The sequence below is a fragment of the Corylus avellana genome, chromosome ca10, assembly GCF_901000735.1.
Source record: "Corylus avellana chromosome ca10, CavTom2PMs-1.0".
NCBI classification, from domain to species: Eukaryota; Viridiplantae; Streptophyta; class Magnoliopsida; order Fagales; family Betulaceae; genus Corylus; species Corylus avellana.
Genome location: NC_081550.1, coordinates 18,434,664 through 18,446,711, shown reverse-complemented (window position 1 = coordinate 18,446,711; position 12,048 = coordinate 18,434,664). Strand labels below are relative to the sequence as shown.

Below are 12,048 nucleotides of genomic sequence, written 5' to 3'. Positions count from 1 at the left end.
TAAAAACAAAGGAAAAAAAAAAAGTAAATATAAATATAAATTTGCACGATTATTTTTGGTAAATTTATACTTTTAAAAAATAATAATAATAATTAAACAAAAAAAAAAAAAAGAAAAAAAAGACCATATGTGTCTTCTATAGAGATTACATCACGTAAGATGTAACAAGAAAAATTAGTGGCCCAACATGAAAAAGCTGGCCGGATAAAGTCATTTGGGCTGGCAACAAAACTGGCTCAGTTTGGATCGCAGAACTGTTGGGAGCCTTATAAGGCCCAGCTCCGAAAAGCCCATTTTAGGGCTCCAATTAAGGCCTAAAACCCAAATCAACAAGTCCACCGTTGTGTTCAAACTTCAAATATTATGAAAGGTCGTCCAAGAGTCCAAACCCCTCTAAGGGCTTGGTCATAGAGTCCACTAACCACGGCTCAAAGCCCATATCAACAAGCCCATCTAAGTATGTTCGTTTTTTTTTCTCTTGAAACCCAATACAGCATATTGGACCCAAAAAAACAAATGTTGAAGCAAGTTTTTTGGACAGCGGCAACGGGGTTCTTACAAAACAAGAGAAAGAGTCATCAAAAGCCTCATATATATTATTTGACAAAAATAAAAATATTTTAATTTAACTTTTGAATACTTGTCCGATGGGCGGGGGCGGTTAAAGTTGTTTGATTAACATTGCAATTATTTTTAGGGTTTGACACTTTCTTACACGACTCATGAACCTTAAGCTTGTGCAATTATTTTTTACATAATGGGCTATGAGAGTAGGGTTAGGTGACTTATTTCCCTAACAAAAATAAAAATATTTTAATTTAACCCCATGCCTCATCCCTAACACATCCCTAAATAATATGGCATGTGAAAAGAAATTTCAACCACAAATAAAAAATTATTAGTTATGAATATTTTAAAATTTATGAATTATCCAAAGATGCCTCCTTCTCCACAAAAAAAAAAAAAAAGGTTGAAAGCATCTGCTCTTCATAAGAATAATCCTCATATTTTTCTAGCCCTTTATACCAGAATAGACCAAACCTTTTATCGCTCAATTTGAACGATTAAAGTGGGAAGACAGAAGAGACAGCCCATCAATTTGTAGCCACATTCTTTCAAAAAAATATAAATAAATAAATAAAAATTGTAGCCACATGAACACAAGTCATGTGCATTTATTTATCCATGTATTTTCAATATTAATTATTAAAATGAAGAAATACCTTTTGATGATAAGGACATAAAAAAAAGAGCATTGTGTTTCCCAATAAGAAAATGACGTGCAAAAATGACTCAATTATTCAAATGCCAATAAACAGCATATTCTATGCTCAAGAATCTAAAAGTTCTTTTCTGAGAGAGACTTCCTACATGAATTTCCCACTTCTATTGCATTCAATTAAATATTTGTGGAGTTTATTTCTCTTATATAATAAACAAAATAAATAAAAAAATTATACAGCCTCAAAGATTAGGGAATGCCATAAACATCTCTGACTCGGATCCGACTTACATGTTGTTATTAAAATAACAATATGTAAACTATAGTTTAGGCAACAGTCAAGATTGAATCTCTCAATATAAACAAAATAAATAAAAAAATTATACAGCCTCAACGATTAGGGGATGCCATAAACATCTCCGACTCAAATCCGGCTTATATGCTGTTATTAAAATAACAGCATGTAAGCTGTAATTTAGGCAACGATTAAGATTGAATCTCTCAATATCTTTCTTCATTTTCTTTCTTTATTATCAAAGTAAGTCAACTTTAAGATTCAATCTTAACCGTTGCTTATATTACAATATACATGCTATTATTTTAATAACAGCATGTAAGCCAGATCTAACTCGTGATATAATCAATTAACTAACTAACATTAATGATTATGAACGCACTAAAATAAGTTTGGCCTATAAAGTATAAAGTAATAAAGTTATCACCAGCATTTCCCCCATTTTCTTCTACAAGCACTTTGTGAATGAGAAAATGACATTTACTTATTCTTTTGTTCAAACTATTTGTAATTAGGATAATGGACAAACCCCCAAAATTAAAAAATTAAAAAGTAAAGGGTACCACCGAGGGAAACAAAATACCCCCCCCAAAAAAAAAGTCATTGCCATGCTTAGTGGTCCAACATGGTTGATTTTTCATTTAGAAAATAGACAAAGTATTTCTCTAACATGAAATCTTTCTACTCAATTTATTAAGTTTAACATTTATCTTTAGAGTATGTGATTCTAATATGCCCTTTTTTTTTTTTTTGGTTATTTTATTGTTTAGAGAATGGACAAAGTATTTATCTTGCATAGGTTTTTGAGGAAATTTTTCCAACTCAGTTTATTAAATTGGCATTTATCCTTAGAACATATGTTTCTCACATGCATTTTTAAAAAACATACTCTAAGGATAGATATTGTTTAATAGATTGGGTTGGATGAATTTTTTCAGGCCTAGTTTGAAGAAAAACTGTATTTAGTGATGCAAAGTGGTGTAATGGGTTGTAGAATTAACAAACACAAAACTCACAACTCTTCAAAAAAAAAAACCATGAACTAAATCAATGAATTCAAGCGAAATGGGAGAAAACTCAACATTTGAGTGTTTCTTATTAAAAATTGATTAAAAAATACACAAAAATTGCAGCTGAGGCCGTCCTTAATGAGTTTAATTATATGGAAAAAGAAGTCCAAACCCTAATAGGAAGGCGAAATAAATTGAATCTGCAGAAACTCGTTCGAACAAGACTTTGCAATTAAGCTATCGATCAACCAGGATTCAACTAAGACATTGATCAATCGTCTTGAGTTTTTGTGTGATGTAACACATCGTTCGAATAAGATAATACCTCGTTCAAACCAAACATACAATGAAGTATCTTGGTCGAATAGGAATCGACAACACTTCAACTGAGGCTCTCGGGTACTATTTTTCTTTTTCTTTTCTTGATGAAATATGATTGTACATCCCTTTGAATAAACTTTCCATTGCCACCAAAATTGCCTTCATTTGATGTAGAAATTACAACTCTAATTGATCTGCTTGTAAACTGATATGCATAAGTATTTGTGTTAAATAATTCCTCCAACCTATTTGAAAAAAAAATAATAATAAAAAACTTTGTCCTTGCATAATAAAAAACTTTCTTGCATTCTTCCCACCATCTCCCCCACCATCTCTTCTCTCTTTACTCTCTTTCTTCTTTTTTTATTTTTAAACAAAAAAAAAAAAAATCAAAATGCAAGTGAAGAGATGGTGAGTAGATGGTGGGTAGAATGAATGCATTGTAGCAATATTCTTTGTGTTAGGGAAATGCTTTTTTGCATTCTTCCCACCATCTCCCCACTATCTCTTCTCTCTTTACTCTCTTTCTTTTTCTTTTTTTTTTAAACAAAAAAAAAAATCAAAATGCAAGTGAAGAGATGGTGAGTAGATGGTGGGTAGAATGCATTGTAGCAATATTCTTTGTGTTAAATCAATTACCACTGTTTTGGATATGCAGTTAGATAGCCTAGATTCCAATTTGTGACCCCTAATTTCATAGCCCATAGGAAAGCCAGTGATCTAAAACCCCCAAGTACACCTGCCCTCTTTTGCCTACACATCCATACACGTGCCTCCCTAACCTTCTTGAATTTCCCACCCTTTCTGACTTTTGTTGCCTTCTATTTTAGCTTAAGTCCCAAGAATCATCTGGTAAATTTAAGAAATTCTTTGATGTTGGATCCATTCTGTTTGTCCTAAGATTGTCAGTTAAATTGCTATGCTTGGAGTAATAAACAAATACCAAATCCTTAAATCACATAACAAAGAAAATAGCATCATCCAACATTAATTAATTCCAAACCAATGAAACATTACCATGAACAAAGCTCTTAACTCTTCCATTTTTTAAATTATCTTTATCCTTCTTCAACAACCCAATTAAATTATTAATATATAAAATGAAAAAATGGAAAGATCAGAACAAAAAAAAAAAAAATACCAACAAACTGGTGTCAAAATGAATTCGGTTAGCAAGCTCTTATTCCTTCAACCATTTACAAATGCCAGAGCCTCCAAGCTGGAAAAGACTAAAGAGCCATGGCGAGAGCGACAAATATTACATACATTTCTTCTTAAGACTTCTATTTTCTTCCTTGTCATTACTTTTTACATAATATCATAACAAAATTCACAAAAAAGAAAAAAGAAAAGAACAATTAGACACCTAGACATCCCTCTAAACCCCATCATTATCTATATTTCTTCAACACGTTTGCTTGCTTGCAGAGAACTCTTTCAATATTTTTCAGAGGAGAGAAGGCAAGTCTCTGGCGGCTGCTTAAGCTGCTGTTTGGCTTGCTGCTTGGACCAGTAAGCGTGGGCAGCTAAGACTCTGTCCAAGAGCTCCTGGGGAACAGGCTCTCCCCTCCTTTGCTGAGGGGATATTCTTGCCGTGTGCACCAGGGTTTTCCACTTATCCTGCATAACCACACCACCAAAACACCATCACAACCAAAAAAAAAAAAAAACCCACATCACATGCCAACGCGCAAAGCTATCTACCACGAAGATATAGAAAACAACTCATATTTCTCCTTTATCCTAAATAAAACCAAAAGTAGGAAAGATCTCATCTGATAAAAGAATGGATAGGAATGCATGTTAGAAAAGTACACAAAGAGAAGACGTGTAAGATTAGATCTGAAGGGATTCCTTAAGAGAGTTGTCTATTAGAAGATAAAAGCTACAGAAACCAATAAAGCTATAGACTATCCCAATCTTTAACCTTAACCTGTTAAAAAAACATATGTTCTACAAGTAACCCATTTGCCTGAACAGACTAAATTCTGTGCTCTGTGGGGGCCCAAGCCATAACGTGAACTTTTTTGCATTTAAAAACAAGAAAAATACAAGATTCATGAAAAAAAATCAAACAGCCACGAATCTTAGACAGCAGGATATGTAAGCCACATCAAAGTAGTATTGTAGTAAAGATATTTTATAAAGGTAACCAAATAGACTCATTACCTTCAAATCCACATAAGTTCGATGTTTCGCATTATCAAAAGCTCGCATTTTAACATCACGCCACCTGCAAATTGACAAAACCATTTAAAAAACTCCATGTCACAGAATCAAACCAACTGGCTCAAAATCATATCTATCAAAAGCAACCTAAGAAATTGATTGGGCATCATGCATGGCCAATTTGATAGTTAACAAATATTGAATCAGATGGAATGAATCGCAAACAGCTACTTATAGTTCCTTGGTGGCGTTATCATCAAACATACCTTCCCGTTCCAAGTTTCTCAACTGCTTGAACCAGTGCTTCCACTTCAGTTACAGAGAAGGGTCTACGGATTCGACGCTGTGCCATCTCAGACCGCTTCAATTTCCGGTGAATCGGAACCACAGCTAATGCCTCAACATTCATTTCGGGTACAGAAACCAGAGCTTTGGAATCTGTGGTGCTTTTGTCAACTGAAGTTTCAACAGGAGAAGGTGCTGAATCATGATCACTTTCAATGAAGTTGCCTAAATTGACCATGTGAGGCTCAGGAGAGGCATGGCAAGTGCCCTGAAGAACTACAGTTGAATCTGCTGGATAGCTGAAAAAAGAGTGTTGCGACATAAGCTAAAGCACAACTGATTTATCTAGTTTGGGTCCGGACGAAACCCCAAGATTAATATACTAACCAATCCAATATGTAACACTTCAGTCACACTGTTGCATATAGGTGGATTGTGGAAAACAGAAGAAATTCAAGTTTGGAGCCAATACAGCATCAGATAGTTTTTAACAAAAACAAACAAGTAGTCCAACTTGCTGCAAACCACATAAAAATAGCACTTATCGTGCTAATTAAACAACAAATCTTGATTCTAAATGAGAATCTTACTAACAAAAAAAAAAAAAAAAGTTTCCATTCATTTTCATCTCTCTCTTTCTCTAAAAGAACTCCAGCACAGCACATATACTTTTATTTAACAAATTTTAGCATAATCAACATGAAAAAGTAGCAAATTACTCAAAATTTAGCTGAACTAAAAACCAATTAAATGATGGCTATCTATAAAAAGGTCAAGAGTGAATCTCGTTACCTTGTTAAAGGCTGCGGCGTGTCACAAGGAAGCATAGAGGAAGAATCTCTGGGGCATAAAGATGGGGGATTTTGTGAAGGATTAGGCTCCAGGCTAAAACCCAAAGCATCCAGAGGGTAATTATGAGAAATTCCTGTCTGCAATAGAGTTTTATTGTCGTCTCTAACCTTCTTTCCCTGAAGAAGTACACCAACACGTAATCCGCCTCCAAGTATGCTAGTCATTGCCTCCATAACAGTCCTCTAAAGAGCATTTAGACAACATCAGAATACAAGAAACCAAATGGCCAATGGCTCAGACCTATTATTCATATGGTAATTAATGTACACCTACACCGATAATGATGATTCTTGATTGCTCAATTTAAGCAAATACAGACTAAGGAGTTCCACACCTTAGTTGCCCCATGCCATAAATGCAACATGCATGCAGAAAATGCAAATTCATGTGTAAATGAGTAATACCACATACTCATCTTCTATCCCACTCACATAATATTAGGCTGATTTGGCACTGCCAATCAGCTCATGAATCAATCTTTATCATAAAAAAATAAAAAAATCCAAAAGCCGATGGGCAGTGTCACATCAACCCAGTGGTATGAAAGTGGGATGTAAGATGAGTATTTAAAATTACTTTTCGGGATGAATGACATTGGACTTCTTAGAAAACAATATCCTAAATTCACAGCATGGCATATAAGCCTAGATATTCAGGATTTGAAGAATTTTGTCAAAAAGAAAATACTAGGAATATGAAGTAGCTACATGATTTTTTTTAATAAAGATAATCAGCATAAAAGGTTCATTATACCTTCAAAGAACCAACAGTTGCAGTGTCTGGCATCTCAATTAAAAGCTCTGGCACCCTGAAAGACTTGATCCTAAGCTTCACTGAGTAAAAAGAAAGCTCCCTTAATGTCAGAAAGCAGTCAAGTCAAAAGGGCATGTATAAATCTTTCTGTTGAATGCTCTCATACCATAAGAATCCCTCGATTGAATTGATGTGTGTTGACCTACTACTGAGGATGAAGTCCCTGAGACTGCATAATGATTGTGGATATTTAGGAAAGAAATGCAGAGAGCAATAAATAGCACACTGATAAGAAGATTCATTCAAAACAGAAAAGCATGTGGTTCAAAATGTACCTCCACGCGTCTTCATGCATGAACCAGAAGGATCTCCATTGATGCCTTTCTCAAGTAAATCAGATTTGCCCTCACAAGTAATCCATTGATCAGAATTTGAAACTGAGCTACGCCCAAAAATTTTCCTCTTTTTAAAAGGAATATTCATCTGAGATCTCTGGCGTCTGTAACAGCCCTTCCTATTGCGCCAAATGGACTTGAAATCCCCATCTAGAAACATTTAAACATCGTTAATTTAAAAGAACAGATCACAGAAATCAACAGCCTCATAAATAGCACTAGACAAGAAACTTAGAAGAGTGAAAAAAGCCCACCACTCAAATAAAGCAGAGCAACTTACCAACATTAGAGTGTGTCTCATCCTTCAATTTCGGAGATACTTTCCAATACCTAGAAGCCAAAATCTTCCTTATTCTTCGGTCTCCTATGCGTGAAACTGACCTACCAGACTTTCTAATGATGCTAGGGTGAGTGCACCCAGAGGAGTTTTCGTCATCATCTCTACTAACTATTTTTACATCTTCCCGACTGGCGGGAAAAGAGCTAAGGGGAATGTTGTCCCCACATAAATGCACCTTAACACTACTATCTGAACTGACTAGAGCAGAATGTTTCCCATCCCAAACCCCCGGATCCTCCAAACAGCTTATACCGGCCTCAGCACCATTAGGTACCTTTCCAGTCTTTTGCAGCTCTTCTTTTATTATTATCTTAGTCCCACAATCTAATTTACAATCACCAACCTCCCTGTAACCAGAGAAGCCTAAATCTACTTTGCTAGCAAAACTTCCCATTTCATTCTTGTTCTCTCCATTCGCCAACTTCTCATCAACAAAGCACTCTGAGCAATCAGTAGTTACAACAGAAGCAAATCCCGAATGGCCATCATTCTGAGGGAGTGGGGGTTCTTCAGTTTGTTGGGCAAGCTCAGAAACTAAGACTCTCGTATCAATACTTCCTTGATAACAAGGTTCAATTTTCACTGCCTTATCTTCATTCTTCCCTACTTGTTCAATACATATAGACCGATCTTTTTCATTTGATGCATTAGTAGAAGCGGGTGAACTCTCTCTCTCAAGCAATATCTTGCCAGCTACGGTGGCCAATAAGTCAAATGGACACATTTGATTGTCTTCAGCTCTCTTTCTATACGTACGCCTTCCCTAAAAAAACAAATCAATCATATGGACCAATGGTCAGGACGAAAGGCACAAAAACTAAATAAATAGATAAATTGCAAAACAATTGGTAGCATGAGAATAGCAGAACATATTTACCCTAGCTGATCTTGTAGCTCGTGGCATGGGAGGCACCTGATAGCCATTGAATCCGTAGTCTAACCTCTTCGGCAACACCATATCTCAGAAATCATACCAATGAAGGATGCATCAAACACAAAAAACCACCATTCTTGGATCCATATCTCAACAAATATGCACTTCACCAGTTGTTCAAAAGCTCGCAGAACCCACAAATAAAACCTGATGAAGAATGATCAAAAGGGGTGAGTTTAATGTTTTATTGTCTAGATTGAATGCAAAACTAAATAACACGGGGATAATCAATACAAGTTTCGCAGCTAGAGAACAAGATATAGAACAGTAAAAAAACCTTACGCTGATCCAAAACATAAATCCGTCAATATCTAAATGACCCAAAACAACGCAATCCAGTAGAAACTACGAAAATAAAACACCATTATCCGAAAAACCAATGCATTTGTTTGCACAGAATTGAATTTTGGTTTAAAATCAAGTTCCATAACAACCAAATTTCTGCTGTTTGCAATTTTCAGAATTTCCATTAGATTGCGGACCTCCGGCACCAATTCCAAGGCCCCGATTTTAAGCAACCAAACTCGAACTATCCAAGTTTCCAGAAATGGACCTGGGAAAATCAGGTTGTAATTGCAATGAACAGTGGAAACAAAAAAAAAGGAACTAGAAGCAAATATATAATTCTGTAACACCGAACAGATCCGCATGATCGAGTTACCAACAACATGCACATAGCAAGAAAAGAAAAAAAGACGATAATTCAGCAAAAAAAAATTAAAATTTTAGGACAGGAAAACCAATGACAGAATTTTCAGGAATCGAAAAGACAATAACACCTGTTAAGGCGTAAATATCATATAAAAGGCTTCAGCTTCAAAACAAATGACAATCAAACCCCATAAATCCCTTCTCAGTTTGTCTTAATTCCAAACAAAAATATGAAGAATTTTCCTTTTCAAGGCAAGGGGAAAGGGGGAATAAATTTTCAAAAAAAAAATCATAAACCACAACAAAACCCTGATAAAAAGGCCCGAGCAGAATAATCCAAACGAATAATTTCAGGCATGTAAGAAACAAATCGGATACAGTTTGAACCAAACTAAGTTTTAAGAGATCTAAAACCCTCGAAACCGATCGATCTTGAAGAAAAGCCAGACAATTTAGCCAAAAACAAACTACAAAAAGAAGAATCGGAATCATTTCTGAGGAAGATTTCTGAATTTTTTAAACCTGTTCGAAATTATAATAACCCAAAACCTCAGATCAAAACCAACAAAATCTGTACTTTGGACAAAAACAGCTTAAACACGAAATGGCAAAGACGTAAGGGAATTCAAGCCAAAAATAAAAGAAAAGGAACAAAAAAATGACCCATTTGACTGCTCAAAAATTCTAAGAAAAAAAAAAAATTTGAGGACGTAAAAAAGTTTTGCCGTTGAATTGCACGTAAATTTTGAAGTTTCTTTTTCATTTTCCCAAGATTTCTCTGCAACCAAACTCACTGTTCAAGAAAAAACCTTGTCTTTACGATAAAACCCACGATAAAAATCCAAACTTTCAACAAATCCGTGAAACAAAACCCACGAAAACTCGACATGCTCACCTTTATACAACCATTTTCCTTCAAAGCACGAAACTTTTTCCACAAATAGCGAATTCCGGCGAAACAGTAAGAATTTTCAGGCGAATGTAAGATCGGCGAATTGTCTGAGAATTAATTAACCAAATGGGAATTTTCTTTCCAATCACACAAAACTTTACCCCATTTACTATCCCATATTTTCCCAGAAAACTCTTTCAAACGCTACCCATTTTCTCTCTCTTTCTCTCTTTCTCTCTCGCTCTCTGATCGCCAAAACCCTCTGAAACCACCCAACCTTTGCTTAAACCCCAGGTCTTATACCATTGACCCCCCAATCACCGGACCTATCGGTCCCTCCCCATGGATTACAGGCTATAGCAGGTGACTGGAACCACCTCAAAGACCGGTTCTCCGCGATTGGGTGACCCACCAGTGCCTTTAAGCCCGTCGAGATGTTGACACGTGGTCATTCTTCGAATCCTATGGCAGCGTGCGTTCCACACGATCGAGAAAAACGTTGGGTCTCAAAGAGATGGGAATTTCAGTGAGAATTACTCTATTTTATTACTCAATAAAGTTAAATTTTAGTTTCCATAATAGGGGCATTTCTGGTCACGCTGACAATAAATATGGATGGGTGGTGGTGTTTGGTTACCAAGAAAAAGAAATAGATTACTTTCTTTTCTTTTTTTTTTCTTTTTTTTTTTTAAGGTAACAGATTACTATTATGGTATGGAAGATTTACATGACTTATGGGGGGTTGGTAACATTAAAAAAACAAAAAACAAAAAAAAAGCAAGGTTTATGATGGATTGTACTAAACTTGTATTGTCTAGCTAAGCCCAAATAGAAGGTGACTTCGACGTCATTGTAAAAAAAAACATATTTATCATATAATATATTAAGCAAAGGTATAAAACAAATGTTAATTTTATCTTTAAAAAAAAAAAACTTTTGCTTATGTACCTCCGCTCTAATATTACGGATTTTATTGACTTCGGTTCGGGTCAAATTCAACCGCTAAAATTTGAATACGTATTGAGGCACGTGTTTCAATTTTAACAATAATGTTCTGTGCCAAGTTAAATTTTATTATATGATGTAAAATCACGCTAAAACAATTTTTTTTGGTGTTAAAATAATATAATAAGAATCATCAAAATTTAATGTTTTTTTTTTTTTTTAAGTCTTTGATAAATATAATTCTGACTTAACCTATCCCTTAAAACATTAATTAAACATAAATAGATATGGAATCTGTCACAATATAAGAAAATTGGTTATAAGTCCCACTTAACTTATCCCATACATATTAATTAAACATAAATAGAAGTGGAATTTGTCACAAAATAAAAAATATTTTGGTTGGGAACCCAATTTTTTAAGCTAAGCTAAGACACGATGTTTGAAATTGATTTTTTTTTTTTTTTTTTTTTTTAGTGATGGAAACTTATTAACAAATGTGCATTATTGTCCAATGAAGAAGATTACATTGGTTTGGTAGACTATAAATAACCAAACTTTTCATTATCAAGGAGAAAAAAAAAAGTATTAACAAATGTAAGAAGGAATATAAAACGCATTAATTGAATAAACATGCTCAAATGTGGCAATTGACAGAATTGGTCAAGCTATTATTTTACTGAAAGTACAAATCAATTTTTAGATCAACAAACGACTTTTCAAAAAGAAAAATCAATAATTAATTCATATTACCAGTGTCTTTCATAATTAAATGGTTGTCATATAGTGATCTATTAAATAGTATACTTCTTCACTTTCATACTAAGAGAAACAAACAAGATTATATAACGGTAAACATCTACATAGAAAATGCAAGTCTCAAAAATTCTATGATGTACTCACTTGTGATTGGAATAGAATAACTATTTTATGACCTAAAATTTATTTTGTTGCATATAATTGTGCACATAGTATTACGTTAAA

The 12,048-nt window shown here is 34.4% G+C and overlaps 1 protein-coding gene across 1 annotated transcript; it reads right to left on the bottom strand.

Moving 5' to 3' along the window:
- Nucleotides 1-3,997: 3,997 nt before the first annotated feature.
- Nucleotides 3,998-10,399, bottom strand: LOC132163477 (telomere repeat-binding protein 5-like). The gene is made up of 10 exons (XM_059573778.1): nucleotides 10,123-10,399; nucleotides 8,520-8,723; nucleotides 7,583-8,405; nucleotides 7,243-7,452; nucleotides 7,074-7,136; nucleotides 6,908-6,987; nucleotides 6,095-6,336; nucleotides 5,284-5,601; nucleotides 5,018-5,081; nucleotides 3,998-4,468 (listed from the first exon to the last, which is right to left on the bottom strand). Exons 2-10 carry the CDS (start codon nucleotides 8,598-8,600, stop codon nucleotides 4,286-4,288), a joined length of 2,064 nt encoding a protein of 687 aa, XP_059429761.1. The 5' UTR covers nucleotides 8,601-8,723; nucleotides 10,123-10,399; the 3' UTR covers nucleotides 3,998-4,285.
- Between the last annotated feature and the right edge of the window lie 1,649 nt (nucleotides 10,400-12,048).